Source organism: Equus przewalskii, chromosome 29 (assembly GCF_037783145.1).
Source record: "Equus przewalskii isolate Varuska chromosome 29, EquPr2, whole genome shotgun sequence".
NCBI classification, from domain to species: Eukaryota; Metazoa; Chordata; class Mammalia; order Perissodactyla; family Equidae; genus Equus; species Equus przewalskii.
In genome coordinates this window covers 36,306,351-36,328,024 of record NC_091859.1, presented here as the reverse complement: position 1 = coordinate 36,328,024, position 21,674 = coordinate 36,306,351, and the positions used below count along the sequence as shown (strand labels likewise).

Genomic DNA, 21,674 nt, shown 5'->3' with positions numbered 1-21,674 from the left:
GAAAAAAAAAAGAAGATTGGCAACAGATGTTAGCTCAGGTGCCAATCTTTTTTTTAAAAAAAAGGGGGGCCAGCCCAGTGGCGTAGCAGTTAAGTTCACACATTCCTCTTCCACGGCCTGGGGTTTGCTGGTTCGGATCCCCGGTGTGGACATGGTACCACTTGGCAAACCATGCTGTGGTAGGCATCCCACATATAGAGGAAGATGGGCACGGATGTTAGCTCAGGGCCAGTCTTCCTCAGCAAAAAGAGGAGGATTGACAGTAGATGTTAGCTCAGGGTTAATCTTCCTCAAAAAAAAAAAAAAGAAAGAAACTTTATTAAAAAAAGTCTGAAAAGCTTGATGAAATTAGGGACTAGCCAAACTCCTATAGTGCTGGTTTTGGCCACTCATCTCAGGCAGCAAGCAAGAAAGAGCAGCCATTTAAGAAGGTAACATACCCAAGATTTATAGAGTTTGGAACACAGGATTTAGTGAGCAAAGGGCAGGGTTCCAAATGGCCTTCAGTTTAAGGGATCTACCTGAACGGAAAAAGGCAGCCTCCTCTTGTTCCTGTTTTCAACTATCTGCAATCAAGTTTTACGTCTGCAAGCACAGCTGGCAATCTGGGACAAGAATTCATCCAATTCCAAAGGTCTTGCTCACAGTTCTTCCAATGTGGTTTTTTTCTGGCTAGATTCCTCACCACTATCCTATATATTTCTCTATGAGGTAGTTACAAATATTGAAATCTTGATTTGTCAGAAAAGCCAAATATCAAGGCATTGTTGTCTAGAATAAAAATTGGTATTTACTATCTTACCAACTGGCTCTTCCAGAAAGAGATCAAGTGCAGAATGTGCTGACACCTGATGGTGGACTAGAAAATACGCCCTTCTCACTATAGGGTTTTGCCCAGAAAAAATAATCTTCTTGAATTGAATCTAAAGGGGGAATTCCCTACCCATCTTTACATCCTCTTTCTGAAGACAGGTTAGAGCCTAGGTTCAAATCCTGGGTCCACTACTTACTAGCTACCTGACCTTGAGCAAGTTAATTAACCTCTCCGAGCTTCAGCTGTCTCCTTTAAAAATTTAAGTGTCTACCTCACAGGATAGTTAGCAGTAGATCAGTTAATATACATAAAGAACTTAGAACAGTGCTCGCAAGCCTCCACTAGCTAATCTTATGCAAATATAATTTAACCCTCACACGGCTTACAAATTACAAATACTTAAGAAATTCAAAAGTTGTCTGGATCAGGCCAGAGGACTCCCAACCACATGGGAGGAACTCAAAGGTGTTAAGTGGTAAGTCTGTGTTGAATGTATTGGTGTTAAAAGAGCCGTGTTGAAGCAGCATTAAAGAAATGACTGAATTCTGTGATCTCCTTTATTGTTTTTCCAATTATCTGAACAAAGATCCAGAAGGAGGTCAGCTCTGGTGGACAGCATTTGCGATGCCTTCCACATGCCCTAGGAGTAGATTAAGGGGGAAAAATCCCCGCGGGACTGGGAGTTTACCTTCCTGACACAATGCGCCTTGAGAAAACCCAGAGCGGAAAGCTCCGTGGCAGCCACCGTGAGACCAAGGGGGAGCCGGACGAGAACGCAGCGGTTTGTGTGCAGTCAAGTGGAATTCGACACCAAGGATCCGAAACAGGGCTCTCCCTTCCACTTGAAATGTGACTCCGGGCGAGGCACTTACCCTCAGCGCTCCAGGAGAGTGCGGGGGGGTCGGGCCCACTAACCCAGAGAATTGGCGCCCGACCGCATCAGTAAGGGACTTTGAAACGACCTGGTGATCGGCGCGCTAGGCAAACAAAACGGTCAGCGCACGATTAGCTAGTACAGGTTCTCGAAAGCGCTGGGCTCGAGAAGCCCAGCCCGGAGACAGGGGTGGGGCAGGGAGAGCGGCGAAGTGCAGCCGCAGGCCGCTCGCCGCCCCGGAACGGCGCCGACGCCCGGGGAAGGGGAGGGGCGGGCGTCGAGGCGGGACTCTTCGCAGCCGCCCCGCCCGGGTAGGAACGGAGCCGAGGAGCTGGGCACCAGCTCTGCCGGCGCCGCCACCGCCGCCGGGCTCCGCAGCCGCGCCCCCAATGCCCCGCTGACGCCCCCACCCTCCCAACAGACCCGCGGCCGCCGCCGCCCCTAAGCCGGCGCAGCTGACATCGGGCTGACGTCACACGTGACGCGACGGCGGGGCGGGAGCGGGGACGGCGCAGGAGGGCGTTTCCGGAGCACGCGCTGGGCGAGGGCCGCTGACGTCGGGCTCAGGTGCGCGCGCTCGCCCGCCCGCCCGCCCGAGCGCGGCCCAGGAGGCGGCCCGCAGCTCCGGGGGGCGGCGCGCGGCGGTGAGGGGCGGCCGGCGGCGCGTCCGCGAGCGGTCCCGGCGGCGCGGGGGGCCTGGCCGGGGCTGGGGGAGCGGCGGCAGGACGCCGCGTCTTGCACTCACGTGACGCGCGGCGAGGTTGGGGTGGGGGCTGCGAGCCGGGTGGGCCTGGGGCCCCGACGGCCAGGCGAGTTGTCCCGGCGCCTCCCGCGCGCCGGCCTGCCCGTCCCTGCGCAGGACCCTGTCTCGGGGGAGCCGGGCCCGCCGCGCCGCCTCCCCGGCCGCCTGGTCCTCCGCGCGGCGCGCCCGTCCGCTCGGGCTGACCGGAGTCGTCTCCTCCGCAGGGCCGCGGCGAGAGCGTGAGAGTCCGCGCCCTCCGAGGGAGCCGCGCCCTGCGGGGCCACCGCGCCCGCGAGGATGGAGAGCCGCCCCCGAGGGCCCCGCACGGCCCGCCGACCCCGGCTGGCCGGCCCTCTCTAGCTGCCCGCATTCTGCGTTTCATCACCGCCTAGGCCTGGTCTCCTGAGTAAGTGGCGTTGTGGTTCGACAGAAATGGAAGAAAAGGAGCGATGTGACCGATTCCGTTCGGTCCTCCTGCCTTGAGGCCTGGTTGGCATTTGCAGAGAGGAAAATACAACCAGAAAACCGTGTTTTTGGGGAAGGGAGAAGGTAAACAAGGTCTTAGGTTTTATGTGATTTTTAAAAATTCTGCACTTTGACAGTGGTGACGAAATACACTAATCCCAAAGTTATTTTTCTATTGAGAAGAGAGAAGAGGTGGATTTTTTCCCCCTTTTGGTTTCAACCTTTTCTCCCCGTGACAAAGCATAAATCATGGACACTAGAAAATAAGGTGGACCTCAGGAATCCTGAAAAGACCGAGAAGCTTACATTCTTCCTCAGGAGGGGAGGGTGGGGTGTTTTTTAGCCCTCTCTGGAACCTAAAACGAAAAACATGAGTTGCGTGCCATGGAAAGGAGACAAGGCCAAATCTGAATCCTTGGAGCTGCCCCAGGCGGCACCCCCCCGAATCTACCATGAGAAACAGCGCAGGGAGCTTTGTGCCCTGCATGCCCTCAATAACGTCTTCCAGGACGGCAATGCCTTCACCCGGGAAACGCTGCAGGAGATTTTCCAGAGGTAGGAGACCCCTTCTTGGCGTCTTGATACTTTTTGCCATTTCTGAATTTCTCTGGGGCGGGGTGGGCAATGTTTCAGCTACATAAACCTTCGAACCAACAGGTGTTATTGACTAGATGCCTTTCGCAGGTGTAAGGGACACAGGAATGGGAAAGGTAATCATCATTACCATTTATTGAGCACTTACTGTGGGCCGGGCACAGTGTTAAGAGCCTTAGTTGTGTCATCTCAAGTGATCCCGTCAACAACCCCATGGGGTGCGTGTTGTTATTTCCATTTTATGGGTAAAGACAGGGCTCAGAGAAGTTCAGTAATTTGCCCAAGGTAACGCAAGAGATGGGGCCGAGCTTGAATTCAGGTTTTATCTGTGCTGTTGACTGCTATGCTGTAATGTCTCTCAAGTCCTGCCCCCAGGGAGTTTACAGTCTAGAAGGGGGACAGGATGTGTACACACTCCGTCCCCTGTCATCAGGGTGGAATGTTGTGGGTTCTGTAATAAAGGTATACACAGTGCTCAGCTTTTCTGTGAGGCCATGTGCTTTTTATGCATTGTGTAGCCCTCCCAACAGTCCTTTTACTGATAGAGAAACAGGCCAAAAGATCAGGTGCTTTGTCCAAATAGCTTCTAAGTAGCAAAGCTGTGATTTAAAGCTGACTCTAGATCCCCTCCCCGTCTACTTTTTTTTTTCTCTTGAGGAAGATTAACCCTGAACTAACATGTGCTGCCAATCCTCCTCTTTTTGCCGAGGAAGACTGGCCCTGAGCTAACATCTATGCCCATCTTCCTCTTCTTTATCTGTGGGCCGCCTGCCACAGCATGGCTTGATATGTGGTGTGTAGGTCCATGCCCGGGATCCGAACCGGTGAACCCCAGGCCACCGAAGTGGAGCACGTGAATTTAGCCGCTGTGCCACCAGGCCGGCCCCTCTACCCATTTTGCCAAATGCTACCTGACAGGTTGATAGAGGTTGAGCCTTTTTTCCTCTGGTTTGATGTTCTAAAACTCTTTTATCAAAGGGTTTGAGAATCAGTTCTGCTGTGTCTGGATGGACCAGCAGCACGTCTGCAATCCTTAGCAACTTTGGCAGTGAGCCTGTCTCGTTACTCCAGCTAGACAGGGTTAGGCCTGCTCAGTTCTCAGTGCAGAGAAAGCTCAAGAATTCTTCAAGCAGTGCATATTGGCAGTTCCAGAAGACCCTTTTCTGACTCCCTTCATTCGGAGATGAAGTTATTGCCCCAGAAGGAAGTGAATTACAGCTGGAAACAACCTATTTGGGGTGATTTGTTAAGCATGAGTGTGGACCATTTACCCTGAAAGAACCATAGGTCCTGTCTTAATGTTAATCCCAGTATGCCGCCAAAGTTAGAATGAGGGCAGTTATTTTCCAATGCCAGTAATAACCATAGTAATGCCTTAGCAGGGCAGATGTGTCCTTTGCATCATGCCCATTATCTGGCAAGTAGAATTAAGTCTTCAGGAAACGGGGCCCTTGGAGGTGAGATAATTTGTCTCAGATCACCAAGTCATGTAACTGAGAGGAGTACAAAGGAGGCCAGTCCCTTAGACTGCTTCCTTTTCTCCAGCCGGTAGTGTTTCTTCTACTCCTAATTGGATATTTGCAAATTATTTCCTAATCTAAGACGAGGAAGAAGGAAAGGACTCACAGTGAGTGCTTGAATTTGCTTGGCACTTGTGATATGTAACAATCTTGCACCAACCTTATCAGTAGTGATCCTAGGAAACTAGGATTCAGTTTAAGCAGTTTGCCCAGTTACCCTCACAAGTGAATGTCAGGAGTCAAGATTCTATGTGTCCTTTCAGAAGTTTTTCATTTCTTTAGATTTGGCCCCTTATCTGACATGAGGATGATCACCAACAGACGAACACTCACTCTGTGCAGAGCACTGTTCTGAGCCCTTTCCCTGTGTTAACTCACTCATCACGCCAATCTTACAAAGTAGATTGTTATTTCCCGTTCTTCAAGATGAGGAAATCACGGCACAGAGAGTTCACAGAGCTATTAATGGCAGGAATTGGACCCAAGCTTTGTGACTCCAGGGCCTGCCCTCCTGACTGCTCTGCTGCTTCCTGAGTTTTGGAAGGGCATGTGAGAGCAATTGTAGCATCAGTAGCCATTCACCCTGCTCGTAAGTTGGGCCTGCGTCTGAAGAGGTGGACTGTGATGATAAGCTGTTTGTAGGTGGTAGTGGTACTGTTTCAGCTGTGTATTCCCTGAATGAAAGGATGCTAAATGTTTGCTAAACACTCACACAGAACCAGAGTTCTATTCCTGGCTTTTAAAGCTTTTGCAAGTTGTACTACACTCCTCAGTTCCCTGTCAGCACAACGTAAAGATCCACTTCAGAGTTATAGCGAACCAACACCTAAGAGAATATAGTCTGTCCCCACTCCAGAGGCAGAATTCTATGTTTTGTATGGAATTCTAATATTTTGTATGGAAAGATTCTGTGTGGATAAATAGAAACAAAAACAAAAAAAGGAGTGTGAAAGAGATCGGAGGAAAAAGCAAAGGGAGAAGAGGTGAGGGAGAGAAGATGGAATTTTTTAAACAAATATTTACTAGCTGCCTGCAGTGTGCCAGGCGCTGCTAGGCACTGTAGAGAAAACGAGCTGAAAAGGACTCAGCCGCTGAGAAGTACGTCTCAGAGCTATACATTGACCAGGCCTTGAGAAGAGATTTAAGCGAAGTTAGAACCATGGAATTTAGAGCAATTTAGAAGGGAAAAGATGGCGGCCGGCCCCGTGGCCCAGGGGTTAAGTTCACGCCCTCCGCTTCCGCATCCCAGAGTTTCACCTGTTCTGATCCTTGGCGCAGACATGGCACTGCTCATGAAGCCATGCTGAGGCAACGTCCCACACAGCACAGCCAGAAGGATCTACACCTAGGATATACACCTATGTACTGGGGGACTTTGGGAAGAAGAAGGAAAAAAAAGAAGATTGGCAACAGGTGTTAGCTCAGGTGCCAATCTTAAAAAACAAAAAAAAATCTATTTGGATCTTAACAGAAAGAACAGTAATGTTGGCGGGTTTAGCTAGATAATTTTAAATTCCCAGATCTAAAGTTCTCTGGTTTTTGAAGATATGGCTAATGAATGGCAGAAATGGGAGAAGAATTTTGATTAATGCCGTTTGTTGAGAGGCACTTCATCCTAGCAGTTGAATTTCAGCCAGATAAAAGAGGAGAAATACAAAAGCAGGGTGGGGTTTCGGTACAGTTGTGGATATGAGATGACTCATGTTTGGAATAGAAATGAGTGGGAACTTAGAAAGAACTAAGCTAATGACTTGGCAGTAACACCAGGATGGGGAGGAGAGGAGTGAGAAGTGTGACTCAGGCTTGCTCCACGATTTGAAGATAGTGGAATGGCTGCATTGATAGCAAAGAGAGGTCATTGGTTTGAAAAGGATCAGTTTTCAACATGTGAAATTGGAGAAAAGATCAGAAACTCAGCAAGTGTCGTCAGTGTGTGTGTATATAGATGTGAATATTTGATCTCATACATTTTATCTTATATGTGTCCATGCTTTGAGAGAGGACTTAAGAAGTCAAATGATACCACCGCATTAGGTGGTTTTACAAATCCTCAGGCCTCAAAAATTTTCACTAGCTTCATCTCAGTGATCAAATGTTCTCGCAGGTAGGTATGCGTTCCTCTCCCAAATGAAATAGCTGTTAAAATCCCAATAGACAGCAGTTACCTTGGTCCCAGAAGCAAAATCTAATGCAGGCTGGAAGGGACCAGGAGATTACGGATATTAATGAACAAACAGCATGCTCTACCCCAGAGGGGAAGTCCTCCTGCCTCTCTATTAAAAGGTCCCTGAGCAGCTGGAAAGAGCCATATTTAAAGATATGGTGGTTGTAGCTTGAGAAAAAGTGTTGCTGAGTGTTAACCTCTAGAGATTTGAATTATCTCATCCAAGGGCCGGGTGAACACACCATCATCATAGACAACACCTAGAGAGCGCTCCTGTATGCCTGGCCCTGTGATCTGTGGTTTATGTATTTAATAGTTTAAGGACGTATCACCAAGTTCTGAGCCATATTTTGTAATGTCACATCTCCTCAGACCTGATAAAAAGGAAAATTAGGGAAGTAAAGAAGTCTTGATGGCTATTTCCACATCTCCTTCTTATTCAAATTTGAAATCATCACCATAGTCAGACTCAGTGGTAACCACGAGAGAAGAGCAGGAACTTATCTGAGGTCATAAACCTTAGTGAGACCTGGACTGCACCCCATCTTCTCACTTGTAGATCACTTCAGATCTCATGGCTCTAACCTCTGGCTGTGATGACGAAACTAAGAGGCTTGCTTTACAGTCCAGAACTTCTATCAAAATCATTGACAGTCCTGAACAGGAGTTTGCCAAGGAGTCTCAAGGAAACAATCCATTGGACTAGAACAGGATCCCATGGAATTCAGTAGGATCAGTGTGTTGAAATATCCAGAAGACTGTTCAGTGTGGCCTTAGATGTAGAGGTGGCATCCTTGCTCTGCCACTCATTAGCTGTATTTGACTGTGCAATCGCTGTAACCTCTTTGCACCTCAGCTTCCTTATTTGCACTACCGGGGCTCATCTCTCTCTTCAAGATTGTTGGAAGGATTAAGTGGTAGCTAACATGAAAGGTAGCTAACATCGTGGGCAATTGATTATTGTTAAAGTAAAAACAAGTACTGGTATAATGGGCACACTGGATGGTCCCCACTTATTCAAATGACCACTCCTCCAGCGATGAGATGGAAGCCATTCTCTGCATTTCCTATATTGATTGGTTTGGCCAACAACGTGTTTATTCAGTTGCCAATGCCTAGGTGTGAGGGATACAGAGTAGAAGAGCCATCCTCTTTTCAGGAATTTACTGTTTGGTTGTATGTATAAAATAACTGAATTCTTCAATGGTCCTGTAAGATAGGAGTCATTCCCATTTTTACAGATAAGCTAACAGACACGGAGATTAAATCTCACAATTAGTATTGATGCTGCTTGGATGTGAACTCAGACATGTGTGGTCCTCCCATTCTCCCTCCTTTTTCTACTACACAGGAGCCAGGAAGATTCCACAGAAGAGGTAGGGTGTGAGATTGAGCTTGAAGAAGCTGTAGGATTTGGCTTGGAACAAGAAACAGGATAAAGAAGAGAGGCCACATGATCGTGGTGCCTGAAGTACACTATGCCCAAAGAGAGGGAAACAGCAGCCAAGTAGGGCTAGGAGGGTTGGAGTTGGCCAACCAGGCAGTTGGCTCCATTTGTAGTTCTTATAAAAGAGAGTGATGACACCTTGATGAATGTGGCAGGAATATATAGGCTGAATTGGTAGAAGGAACATTTGGAAGCAAGATCGATTTAGGAACCTGTTTGAAAAATCCAAGTGTGAGGTGAGGGGCTTCCAGTTAGGGGAGAGATAATGGGAATAGACAGGAAAGGATTTGAATCTGGGGTAGAAGATGTAGGACAGGGAGAAGAGCCCCTTGGAACACTGGTTCTGTAAGGTGCACCTCAAAAAAAATTTTGTATGGTCAAACATTTTTGGGAACTGAAACATATATACCGCATCTCAAGACTTAAGGAGAATACGTGTTAGCAGATCAGGCACTCCAGGAATTCATGCAGGAAACCACTCAGCCATTATTGTATTGCATGCCTTCTGTGATCCTCTGGGAACACACTCAGGAAAGTGCAGCACTAAGGTCTGAGCTTAGTAGGGAGTTAGATGGTGAAAGAGGTGGGAAACTCAGCAGTTTCTTTGTTGGAGCCTTCATGCATCTGCTGGCTAGAGACTTCACTGAAAGTAATGAGAAGCCATTGAGTAACTGGTGAAGGGAAAGGAACTTAATATGTCTTGAGCTAGGCTTTCTTTCATATGCTTTCCCATTTAATTCAAGTGCCCAAGAACCCACCGGCAGCCTTTGTCCTATTAAGCTACATTTTAGGCCCAGGCCAAGGGACTCAGCTGGCCTTTCCTCTTATCAAGCTGCCACCAGCACCCACTCTGATTCTTTGGTCCTCGCCTTAAGACAGCAAACACAGCTTTGGATTCAAATAACCCAAGTTTGAATCCTAGTTCCGTCACTTGTAAGGTAAATGATCATGGGCAAGTCATTTTAAATCACTAAACTTCCGTTTTTAAACCTATAAAATAGAAATAATTCATAGGCTCTCATAGGTTTATTGCTAGGATTAAATGAGATACATAATGAAAGCATCTGTTACCGGTTGTGGCACAGAAGTTTTCACTAAACACTAGTTATTATTACTGGTAAAACCAAGTTTGTTTGCAGAGTGGAGTTCCGTGTCTTCAGATCTCCTTCTTTGCTAGCTCTGGAGATGGGCATGGAAGCCCTTCTCATTTTAAGGGTCTACTACTAATATTTTCAGGGAAAGAGAGAGGATAACAAAATAAACATGGAGAACATTTCAACAAACGTTCCTTGAGCACCTGTAATGTGCCAGCCACTCTTAGGGTGCTGGTGATGGAGTGTAAGCAGGATAGAGAAGGCCCTGCTGTCCTTCTAGTGTAGAAGAATGGAGAACTGAGAAAACACATCTGCTGGTAACAAGAGCTGTAATTGAATTAAAGCAGGTGGGGTAAGAGGAAGTGATTGGGAGAAACTTAAGTTGGCTGTCTCTAAGGCAGTAACATTGGAGACCCAAATAATGAGCAAACTAAGTGAAGATCTGGGGAAGAGCATTCCAGACAGCAGAAACAGTGAGTGAGCACAGAGGCCCTCGCGCGAGAAAGAGTGTCGTGTGTTCAGGGAGCAGAGAGAAAGTCTGTGTGCTAAGAGGTAGGGATCAGGCCAGCGGAAGTAGTTTGGCTTGTTTTTCAGTGCTTTGGGAGCCATTGGAGGGTTTAAGCAGTGGCAGGGGTATGTTTTACGTTGAAAAAATATTGGTATGGTTGCTGTGTATATAGCAGTTAAAAAAAATTGTATAGGATTTCTTAAGTTTTTAGAGTTGACCTAAAGTCTTGACTCTCTTCTAGAGGTGGCATTTGGCAACCTCCTGGACATCTGCCCTCCACTTTTATTCCTGAGGAACTTACCACCTTTCCCTTCCCTTCACACGAAGGTGAATGCTGCCCCTTCCTTCAAGATGGCCCTTCCTCAGGCCTTGGGCTGACGAGCCTATGAGAGCAAAATAATAGAATTAGAGATGCTTTCAGAATTGACCTTGTCTTGAGGTCAAGGAGTGACCTAAGAGGCCTGGCCAAAAATGGCTGAAAGCTGGGTGGGCACACTGGACTGCTGTTTGTTGAGTTTTTGTCTGGCTCAAAAATGTTTTTCAGTTTATTCTTTGTGTTTTAATTTTCTTTCTTAATTCAAGTATTTTACTCACACACATATATTTGGAATGCCTTTGGGTGGGTCATGCATTCCAGTTTAACATAGGCCTTACTCCTTTTTATTGCCTTACATGTGGCCCCAGTTCATACATTTATGTTACCTGCCTGGGCCCCTGGAGGCCTCTGAGTATTCAACGATTAATGATTACCAGGTACACAAGCCTTAAATAGAAAGCATTTAAACTGTAAAAAAACAAGAGTGACAACAAATACTACCCATGCAAATGAAAATAGCAAATACTATTTTCCAACGTTAAAAGAGAAGGCTTCTAGCAAGGCAGGAAGCTCATCAAGGAAGGAGACTGCAGAAATGGGTAGACTGGGAATTTCATAAGTGAGAAGACTGCTTCATGGAACATTCTTTGTGTCCACTGACTTCACTGTAGACGCACTTTCTAAATGGCAGGCAGATAGGCCCCATCACTACTGAATTATCGTTTTGCATAAAAAGAGAAGTCATCCCTGGGGCAGCAGGAGCCCAGACTACAAAATACTTGGGTAAAAACTGGTTATATTTTACCTGAATGGGGGAACTTCCGGGGGCAGTGGTATCAAGTGCTTTCTGTCCCTGGTAGTGCAGGGCCAGGAGGCGTTAGGCAGACCAGCCAGTCTCAGCTTTCCTCCTCTCACGTTTGTAGGTTGTCTCCAAACACCATGGTGACCCCCCACAAGAAGAGCATGCTGGGAAATGGGAACTACGACGTAAACGTCATTATGGCAGCACTTCAAACCAAAGGCTATGAAGCTGTTTGGTGGGACAAACGCAGGTAATCTGAACCAGGCTTGACTTGATGAGAACTGGCATTGCGAGTGTGAGCAGGGAGTGGGCAGTTGTGGTGTTACAGCCAGAGAACCTTGGGGAGTTGGCTGCCTCTGAGCCTGACACTGTTTCTCTTCTGCAGGGATGTCAGTGCCATTGCTCTCACTAACGTTATGGGCTTCATCATGAATCTGCCCTCCAGCCTGTGCTGGGGTCCTCTGAAGTTGCCTCTCAAAAGGCAGCACTGGATCTGTGTTCGAGAGGTGGGAGGTGCCTACTACAACCTCGACTCCAAACTGAAGATGCCCGAGTGGATTGGAGGCGAGAGCGAGCTCAGGTGCTGTGTGGCTGATGTGTTGGGCTCCGTGTGTGTGGATGGGGGACCGACAGTGGTGTGTGGGGGAAGCTGAGCTCTGGTTATTTGACAAAGGAAATGAGATTTCTACCTCCTTTGATTGCCTCCCTGCCTTATTTAGAGTCATAGGGTCTCAGGCTTGAAAGACCTGAGTCTTTGATGGCCCCTGAGGACTCTCCCTTTGGTAGACAAGTTCCAGCACCTGTGATGCTGGCCTTCTGGTCTGTTGGGACTGGCATTGTAACGTTCTCTCCACTTAAACCACTGTGACAGTGTAGTTTCCAGTTCAGGGAAAGGAAGACAAACATTCAGGCGAGAGAGGGCTGAGTTTCCGTGGGACTCAAAAAGAATTTTTTCCCCCAATTTTCTTTTTCCTTCGATTAGAAGTCCTTTAACTTAGAGAACTTTGGGCTCTGTTCCTCACAGAAGCAGCTACTGTTGACAATAATATGTGAGGCTGAGCAAAAATTCAGATTGGAAATCTAACTGGACGGATTGAAGGGTAACCAAGTGTGCAGCCCTCCAAGAACAGATCACTAGTAGAGTGTTTTTAGGACTGCCAAGGGTATAAGTAATAAGGTTATTGGTGAACATGTGGCCCCAAGACTGGAATTTGCAATTGCACCAGCATTTCATTTTCTCTTTCATCTACCCTTTTTTCCCATAGGAAATTTCTAAAACATCATTTGCGAGGAAAGAACTGTGAACTCCTCCTGGTGGTAACAGAAGAGGTGGAGGCCCATCAGAGTTGGAGGACTGACGTGTAACGCAGTTCTGCCCAACCCTCCCTCCCTTCAGCCCGCCAGGTCCCCCGTGCTGTGCTGTGGCCTGTACAGTGGCTCTGTCCTTGCCGCTTCCCCAAACATCTCATCGGGTTTTTCCCCTCAGATTTGACCGTGCAATAGGACAGATATGTGACTGTTAGAAGAATCAACCAGCATAATTCATTCCTGGGAAAGGAAGGTAGGAGCTCTGTGCACTTAGGGCAAGCAGTGGAACACCCTTGTTTCATTTGAGAGAGGAAAAAGAAAGGTGGGTCCTAGCATATTTTCCCCTTTCCTGTGAGGACTTGACAGAGGCTCTGCTGGAGTTCACTGCTGCTCTGACTCACCCGGAGATGCTGCCTCCACTTCCCTTTTCCTGGCAACCAGTGGGTCTGAAGAACCGTACATACAAAGCCCATGTGACTAGCTTGAAGGACCCAGAGCAAAAGGGCCTCTCAGGAAACCATCTCTAAAACCCCAGCAGCGGTACAGCGTGCCATCTCCAACCCTTAATGCCACCCCTACCCCATTTTTAAGGGTGGTTTATGGCCATCCTTGGAGTTTTATAATGAAAAGTTCTCTAATATTCCACAACAGGTGGTTGAATCCTGCAATATTCTAGCATGACAGGGTGAGCTAGATACCTAAGAGGACTTGGCCAAAGCCAGACCGGGGCAGGCACGGCCGGCCTGTCTGCCTCACTCCAGCATTGTCCCTGCCACTTCACTACGTTGATTTAGGAGGCTCTGGGGCATAAGACAGGCAAAAGGGCAGTTTTCCCTGTTGACCCTCTCTGGCAAAATCAGGAAATAAGTCTGCCATCGACATCAAATTCCACTAGTTTGAGAGAGTTGGGTGAGGAAACTATTGTGAAGATAAGCTTCTCAGAGATTAAGAACAGCCTGCATTGATAGAAGTCCTAGGCTCAGAGTCACTATAGTGACAAGAAGCAGAGCCCTCCAGTTGGGTGGTTATGTGCATTATGTTACAGGACCTGGGTTTGTCATCTTTCTGTAGATTCCTTTACAAATGGACTGAGAATTGACCCGCCCCTACCTCTTTAGATAGTTGTTAGGCCACTTTTCTCTCGTGACTTTGGAAAACAAAAGAGAAGGAGGGGGAGTAGGTATCATACCACACTGTGTGTCACCAAAGTGGTTGTGGTTGCCTCAAGGCGGGTGGGCAGGCAGGGATGGCCTGTCCGGCGCTTACACATCAATGGCCTTGGCAGGTCTGAGAGCTGCCCCACTGGCCAGACTTCTCTCCAGCAGCGGAGCCAGCCTGGGGCTTGCATGTCAAACCTGAGCAGGCTTCACAGGATGCAGCTGAGGCTTCCTCCCCACTGTGACTGGAGTGCATGTTTACACCAGCACTTTTTCTGCACATGTATCTTCAATCCAAGGCCGTTTTTTGTGCTGAGTAACAGAGGCCACCAAGCGGCTACTGCATTACACCCTCTCGGCAGCTGGCCGCAGTCTCTTCTGCACCATTTTCTACACACCTGCTTGGCACCACAGGGAGCTCTTTACCCCTGCACAATGACATTCCAGCCACCACCAGCCAGAAGTTACAGCCAACCTTGCTGACTGTCACAAGCAGGACCTTGGGTCCATTGGCACTGTCAGTGATAGTAAGCCATTTCCCGGGAAGAGGAGGAAACTCCTCCCCACCAGTCTGCTTGGGCCTGTGCAAATGGCACTTCAGAGGAGTCCCCATGCACTGGGAGTCCATGAGCCAATGGGATATGCAAAGACATTTCAGGGCTGGTTTCTCTGTTCATATCCAATTCCGGTGCTTAGGAACAGGGACCCATGCTGATGCCCAAGGGCAAAAAGCCCCACTTCCTTTAAGGAAGGGGGCAGGCCTGACCCTGATGCCCAGTAAGGGGCAACCCTAGGCTTTTTGTTTTTCTTGCTTTTATTCCCGTTTTTGTTGGCCTTGTGCTGGGTTTGTTTACAAAAGATGTATTTTGTTTAACCAAATATTAAAAATGGAAAACTGTACATAAATCTCCTCTGCCTGCCTGAATTCTGTAATTATGTACATAAAGGGAAAAAAAGGAAACGTGACATTGCTTTAGAAGGAGTTCACTACCATCCTAAGTCACCTTTGGAGATAAGTTCTGCTTCACTTAAACCTCTCACCTCAAAAACCAGACAAAATAGTCACCAAGTAGGATTTGGTTCAAAAGAAGCTCCAGGAATTTACCAGGCTCAACAATTTGAAGACCCTAATCTAAGTACGCGTTTCCTTTACTAGTACTGCCAGGTGACTAGTGCTTTTCCCTGGTTAACAAGTGGAAGATCATGTATCTTAACAGGGCCTGGGTGGCCCCAGTACCAAGAGCATAGCAGGATCCTGAGTCTGACTGCCTATATTTGAGTTCAGATCTGGCATTTCCTGTGCAGCCTGGTACAGAATACTTAACCTTTCTGTGACTTTCCTCCTCTGTAAAATGGAAATACTGCTACCTCCTAAATGGTATAGTATGGTTCTGATAAATAACCCACGTAAGAGGCTTATACTGTTACTAGCACAATGCTAATAAAAATTTATGTTAAATGGAAAAACTGTGAAGTTCAAAGACAGGACCTCAACTGGCCTCACCATTAATAGCTCATCTCAGCAATTATTTTTAGGAGAACAAACCAAAAAGTTCTATTTGCAACCTTCCCCTCCCCAGCCTAGAAATCAGTACTATGTCCTCCCCTACAAATCCTTTATAACTGTAATGTCACTGTAGACTGCACAAGTACACGGACCCAGTCCTTTGTTGGTGGATCTAAAAGTGATTGCCTGAATTCAGAGCAAAGATTACTATTATGAGGTTCTTGGCCAAAAATGAACTTTTTTCCACTTATGGAAATTTAACTAACTTGGGCCTAAGAGGTCAGTCACTGTTAAATGACGGTGCTGGCTTAGGTTAGAGGCAATGTGAGGGGTAGTACATGCCTTTGCCCTTCTAAAGCGGTTAAGTAATTTTGAGATGTGTAGCACAAGCACATGGATGACACTTCTGGGTGGAATCATTTTTAATATTTAAATACAAAAAGTGAGCACTAACCTTTTTTTCTCTTTTAGACTCGCACACAGGTCTAATAGCCAAAATGTGCAGAGGAAATGAGCTCCTGCTCTGTCCTCCACAGTCCCCGTCCTGTGGTCAAAGCTGCTGCCGGCCCTCCCTCCTTTCCAACCTACATCGAGATTCACAGTGGCTGCTTTTACACTACAGCTGTAACGCGTTTGTATCTTATAGTGTGTGCATGGCCCTCCCTGACAGCTCCATTCTTCAAAACAAAACAGTCACCTATGGTCAGGGGTACATCCTTCCCAATGGCATCAGTTCCTACCCCACAATGGGAGAGTGGGGAGATCTTGCAGTCAGGAGTAATTTAGTGAAGGGGTGGGATGCCCAGAGCTGGAGTAACCGTCTGCATTGCTGCACTCTGGTATCAGAGTGAAAGAGAATAATTCAGGAGAGCATGGAGGGCACAGTTCTAAGTTGGGGGCTCTCTCCATCAGACAGTGTGGAGAGAATTCTCCCCACCAGGTTTAGATAGATCATTGTGCCAAAGTTTAAAAAGAAATTCCAAATAATCAGCAGTTCAAACACTATTGAATTTTCAAACTTCGCCCACCAAGACAGGTCAAATATAGCAGTGACAATCTAGAGCTTTCCAGGAAGTGAAGGTAGAGCCCCTGGCATTCCTCCTGACAGCCCGGTGTTAGGCCCTAGAAGTATCTGGAAAAGAAAAGGAGAGGTGTAAGGCATTGTGCAGGCCTAGGGATCTCATTTTCATCATACCTAACAGGGCATGCAGACGAGGTCTACAAAAACAATGCTGAGAGCACAGGCTGGGTCCCAGTTGCCACCCACACACTAACTGCTGGTCCACCCAGGTGCTGGAGAAAGAAAGAACTTGCGTCTCCACCACTGGCAAAAAGCCCAAGGTCTGGGCTCACCTGCCGTTGCTGCAGTTGCTGCTGCTGTTCCATTTGCAACTTCTCAGTCTCAAAGACGACAGGAAGAACCAGGATCATGAAGGAGGTGGTCCCAATCCACAAGGCTGCCCTGGAAAACCTGCAGAGGGAGTGTGAGCATGATGGCAAAACACACAAACAGCTTCACCGAGGACGAACCAGCAACCAAACCTCTCACGCTTTACTCAGTGTTTCTGATATGTGTCTTCTACCCAACTCTTGCACCAACTCCTCCCCAAAACAGGAGGAGCAGTGCTGGCGGCTGTACATCTAGTGAGAGCAGTTTCAACATTCCCCCGAGTTCTTACAAAGCTCCTTACGCGTTAATTATCTCACACAGTCTGAAATGATCCTCACTTTACACAAAAGGAAATTGAGACCAGGAAAGGTTAAGGTACCACCAGTCCAAGGTCACTCAATGATCCAGGTGGCAGGCTGGCCTCCAACCCAGGTCAGCCGCCTCCAGAACCCGCGTTCATTCACGGCACCTCAGTCACCCCAGGCACACCCCAACGTCTTTGCCCTCGTTCCTTACCTGTACATTTTCTGAGCCACAAAGAGAGAGAGATCAAAAGTGGCTCCAGCCGCGGACCGGACCCTCTCCGGGAACATCTCCGTCAGACCCCAGAGCCTCTCCGACAGGGTCTCATCTAGCTGTGGTGGACGAGACGCGGGTCTTCGCCGAAGCAGCAGCAACCCGCCCCCCCTCGACGCCAGGACACGCCGAGCCCCCTGGAACGAGGGAGCCCCGGGCCCAGCGGAGCCCCCAGCCCCGCCTCCCGGAGAAGACGCCTCCGCTCCGACCTCCCCGGGCTCCGCGACGCGCCCTCGCCCCAATCCCGCAGCACGCGGAGCCCACAGCCCCGGGCGGGCCGCTGCCCGCCGTGCCCTCGCTCCCCGCCCCGCCCCGCCCCGCCGGGCCCCAGTACCTCTTCGTCGTCCTCCTCTTCCAGCTCCTCTTCAGTCTTCTCGGCATCGCCTTTCGGAAGCAATTCGTCCGGGGACAGGGGCGCCCCAGGGCCGGAGGCGGCGGCGGCGGCAGCCATGACTGTAGGGGGACACCGGAAACGGAAGAGAGGAGACGAGTGCAGCGCCGCCGGCGGACAGAGCTGCCCTTCCGGTAGCCTGAGGCTGGCAGGCTCGGGGAGAGCGACGCCCTCTGCCGGCCGTCCTCCCCGCCTTCAGCCAAGTCGGCGGGGCCGAGACTGAGTGGACTTGAGAAACCCCTAGGAAACTGTTGAGGTGCGGAGTCGGACTGCTTCCGCAGTAATTCTGTGCCGTGGGTTTAGGGTGGCCCAGAAACCTGCGTTTTAACAAGCCTCCTGGGGATCACACTTAGACAAACGCTAATCCCGTTTCATCTCCCTGAGAAGGATGTTATTTGGTAGGAGTAAATTAGAAATTTGGAGGTTTATTGGCTTTTTGGGGAAACGGCAAATAAACAGTCCCAATGAACCAAAACAAAGGCGAGGGTTAACACTAAGTACCAGGCATTGTGTGCGTGCGTGTCACAGAAACCTGAGGTAGGACTGTCGTCCCGTTTTAGAAATGAGGAAATTGAGGCACAGCACAAGGCTGCCGCAACCATTTCTGCAGGACAGATTTCTAGAAGTGGGTTTGCTGGCCAAAAAGTATGAACTTTTAAAAGTTTCCTAGGTATTAGCCAATTGCCCTCGAAATTATATCACATACTTTCACAATAGTAAATGGAAGTGTCCTTTTCCTCACACCCTCCCCAGCATTAGGTATGATCCCTATTTTAATTTTTTGCCTATATGATAGGTGAAAATGCTTCTTTTTCTGTGCCCCGCAAGTTATTAACACAAGGGTAATCTGATATGAGGCTTTAGCCAGCTGACCACAGACACGGAGGCTCCCTGGACTGGGCAGTCCCGATCCTCATCTGATGCATGATGACGCAGCAATGAGACTAGCCTGTGCTTATGTATTAGGGGGCAAGGCGTTTGCACTTCCCCTGATACGGTGCTCAGTCCTCTTCATCTTTGCACAGGGCAGCTCTGACTACACAAAGTTTTCGTGTCACGAATGCTTAGTATATGACTCTATTATACAAAGTTCAAAAAATGCAAAACTAATCTATGCACAGAAGGATAGAGTTCCCTCACGGGGTGGGTAAGACTCAGGAAGGAGCAGGAGAGTGGCTTCCGGGATGCTGATCAAGTTCTATTTCTCGAGCTGGGTAGTGTTTACATGGCTATGTTCATTTTGGACAATTCATCAGGCTGTACACTTACGAATTATACTTTTTGCATGTGTTAAAAGTATTTTTTTAAAGCAGGCTAGCTCTACATAAATGCATGGGCAGCTTAAGAGCCCAGTGCTGATGGCTTTTAATTCTTTTATGGGCTCTTTGAAGAAATGCTGGAAGAGCAACGCCCTTGAAGGTAGAGAAGGCAATCTTAGGCGGAAAGAGCAGACATCAATGACTCCAAGTGGAAAGTCACAATGCTAATGTGAAGAAGTTTGGGGAAAACATTAACCAGTTAATTTTGTGTATATTCACAAGAGCAATACATGATTTTTTAAAAACCTATGTTTAAGGCTAAAAGAGCTCTTTCAATAATTATAAAATTGTCAAGGGATAAGAAAAAATGTTGGGAGTCATGCAGTGCCAAGTATTCAAAGTCTTACGAGTAGATGAGGTGATCTAGAAACGGCTGAGTAAGAAGGACAGAGCCTGTGGAATCAGACATTTAAAAGGTCAGGGGGTACCTAGTCAAAATTGCAGACAGAAAGTACAATGGTGGTGGCCAGGGGCTGGGGAGAGGGGGAAATGGGGACTTAGGGGGTACAGAGTTTCAGTTTTACAGGACGAAGAGTGATGGAGATGGATGGTGGTGATGGTTTGTACATTATGAATGTATTTAATACCACTGACCTGTATGCTTAAAAATGGTTAAGATGGTAAATTTTATGTTGTGTATTTTGCCACAACAAAAAATGTTTTAAATTAAAAACATAAATCAGAACTATCAAAAAAAGAGGTCAAGGGGGAAGGGGAGCCTTCTCCCATCCTGAGAGGTTCAGGGAGGAGCTGCCAGAGGAGGAGGAAAACTGGACGAGTGTGGCTTCACTCAAGCTTTCAAGGAGAAATGCCCAGTGGCAACAAAGAAGACATATGGTAAGACTGAAACCAGGCCAGGGATCACAGTTGAAGGACAAGGGGACAAGGATGCCACCAAGTGAGTGATGATGCCCCATGCTAGGCACAAAGGTGACTCTACCATTTGGATGGAGATGGGGTCTTCTAGATCCCGGCCCCTGAGCTCCTCTCATTCCCCATCCCTCAAATCCATGCTTTCCACCTTTCCTGTTTCTGAGCTGTCAGAATTTGACACTGGTAGTATAATAATTCTTATTTGGGTCAGTGGAGGACATAGATCTCTTTGAGAATCTTAAAAAAGCTCTAAGGCCCCACCCAACATACTGTGCACATTAGCCCATATCTGTACAATTGTGCCTATGGCTCCCCTTGTTGGCCAAAACTAAAATTTCCTCTGATTATTGCCTCTAATCCTCTAATTTCTATCTCTGCTCTTCAGCAACAGTTCTTCCCTAATCTGACACTCTGCACATTCACAAAATTGTTGCAGTGATTACAAGGGACACTAACTGTCAAGTAGATAGCACTATTTACTTGGGTGCCACATAAGTAGTCGATTCGGTTAATAAAGGCTTTGAGGAAGAATTTTAGCCAGAACCTGAAGGATGTATCTGATTAAAAGATAAGGTCTTGAAAGCATATAGAATCTCAATGGGTAAAAATGAGGGTCAGGGTCGTGAGACATGGTGATCTTTCCCCTTTTCTCTTAGACTTTCATTAATAGGATTATCCTTGACTCGGCTCCCACCCCACATCCATCAGCAAACACTGGTGGGCTCCACCGTCAATTCATGTCTAGAATCTGACCACTTCATCTCCTCTATGCCACCTCCCTGGTCCCAGCTTTGCCCCCTACAGTCTTTTCACCACATAGAAGCCAGTGGGATCCTTTTAAAAACAAGTCCATCCTAGCATTCCTCTGCTTAAACTCGCCAATGGCTTGATTCTCTTATCATTCAAGATAAAAGTCCTTCTTCACGGCAGTACTGTCCCACATACTGGCTCCAGCACTCTCAAGTGCCAGTGATGGAGCAGAGGGGTACACACATCATTGTGACAACCAAACCTGCCCCTCAGGATTCCCAAGATTTCAGTCTCGGCTCCATCCTTTCCAGCTGTGTCAGTTTGCTAAGCTCGTTTCTTCATCCAAAAGCAGGGGATGATGATAACAAACTTGAAGAATTCTCCTGAGAATTAGAAATAGGCACTTGGCATCAAGGGTGCTCTGTAAATGGTTGCTAATGATGCTGGGCTAGGAATAAGCCAACTCTGAGTTTCTCCTATTATCTGTACCTGAAGATCTGAAGATTTACAGCCTGCATATATTTGTATCCTTCTCCAATTCCTTCTGAATTATTCTCTCCTATATCAGAAAGGTCAGGGGCTGGAGCTTCTTTATCTCTCCCCCATAGAGCTGGTCCTAAGGATGGAGTACAGGCAGCAGCCTCCATTTGAGGCGGTCCCCCACCCAGCTCCTCTCCTACACCTGGGCTGCGAATCAGCAGGTTCCCACACTTCCACTGTATGACCCTAGACCAGTTTCTGAACCTCCTGGAGTTTGGTTCCTTATGTGCAGACAGACATGCTGATAGTCCCTGCTTCACAGCGCTGGGCTCAGGAGGAAATGACTCAGCAGCCATCCCCGGTCTAAAGCCCTGGGCTCCATGTCCCCACCCTCAGAAGTCAAGCCCTCCCGCCTTGACTTTGGGAGCTGGATTCCTCCTCCAGCCAGAGAAGTTCGGCTCACACTGACTCAGGCACAGATTCCCACTCTGGGAGTCCAGCTCCCCACCCAGCCACTCGGCCCCTGTGAGGTTGGGCTAGTCCCAACTCCCTGAAGGAGGAGGGCAGGAGAATTTGGGCAGAG

The 21,674-nt window shown here is 48.0% G+C and overlaps 3 protein-coding genes across 6 annotated transcripts in view; 1 reads left to right on the top strand and 2 right to left on the bottom strand.

Moving 5' to 3' along the window:
• GTPBP1 (GTP binding protein 1) overlaps positions 1–1,944 on the bottom strand; it is a 29,431-nt gene extending 27,487 nt beyond the window's left edge. Inside the window, exon 1 of one of the 3 annotated variants that reach the window (XM_070599183.1) lies at positions 1,687–1,944. The gene's annotated coding sequence lies outside the window, so the exon portion shown is untranslated. Of the gene's footprint in view, positions 1–1,502 lie in introns of all 3 variants that reach the window. The other 2 variants (XM_070599182.1, XM_070599186.1) reach the window with 2 other exon arrangements.
• On the top strand, positions 1,856–14,711 carry JOSD1 (Josephin domain containing 1). 2 transcript variants are annotated; one of them, XM_070599187.1, is made up of 5 exons: positions 1,856–2,255; positions 2,655–3,450; positions 11,462–11,590; positions 11,726–11,920; positions 12,606–14,711. In XM_070599187.1, exons 2-5 carry the CDS (start codon positions 3,266–3,268, stop codon positions 12,703–12,705), a joined length of 609 nt encoding a protein of 202 aa, XP_070455288.1. In that variant the 5' UTR covers positions 1,856–2,255; positions 2,655–3,265; the 3' UTR covers positions 12,706–14,711. The 2 variants fall into 2 exon arrangements, with proteins under 2 accessions (XP_070455288.1, XP_070455289.1); XM_070599188.1 differs by having other exon boundaries at positions 2,241–2,332.
• A 1,008-nt stretch (positions 14,712–15,719) lies between these two features.
• On the bottom strand, positions 15,720–21,227 carry TOMM22 (translocase of outer mitochondrial membrane 22). Its single transcript, XM_008533619.2, has 5 exons — positions 21,101–21,227; positions 17,613–20,994; positions 17,219–17,337; positions 16,666–16,783; positions 15,720–16,444 (listed from the first exon to the last, which is right to left on the bottom strand). Exons 2-5 carry the CDS (start codon positions 17,727–17,729, stop codon positions 16,370–16,372), a joined length of 429 nt encoding a protein of 142 aa, XP_008531841.1. The 5' UTR covers positions 17,730–20,994; positions 21,101–21,227; the 3' UTR covers positions 15,720–16,369.
• Between the last annotated feature and the right edge of the window lie 447 nt (positions 21,228–21,674).

Bases quoted from the DNA above. Each gene is read 5' to 3' on its own strand.
- JOSD1 (XM_070599187.1), top strand. From the start codon at position 3,266: ATGAGTTGCGTGCCATGGAAAGGAGACAAGGCCAAATCTGAATCCTTG. The intron at 3,451-11,461 runs GTAGGAGACCCC...TCACGTTTGTAG, and splicing joins CTGCAGGAGATTTTCCAGAG to GTTGTCTCCAAACACCATGG. The intron at 11,591-11,725 runs GTAATCTGAACC...TCTCTTCTGCAG, and splicing joins GTTTGGTGGGACAAACGCAG to GGATGTCAGTGCCATTGCTC.
- TOMM22 (XM_008533619.2), bottom strand. From the start codon at position 17,729: ATGGCTGCCGCCGCCGCCGCCTCCGGCCCTGGGGCGCCCCTGTCCCCG. The intron at 16,784-17,218 runs GTAAGGAACGAG...CTCCCTCTGCAG, and splicing joins GTGGCTCAGAAAATGTACAG to GTTTTCCAGGGCAGCCTTGT. The intron at 16,445-16,665 runs GTGAGCCCAGAC...TTTCTTTTCCAG, and splicing joins AGCAACTGCAGCAACGGCAG to ATACTTCTAGGGCCTAACAC.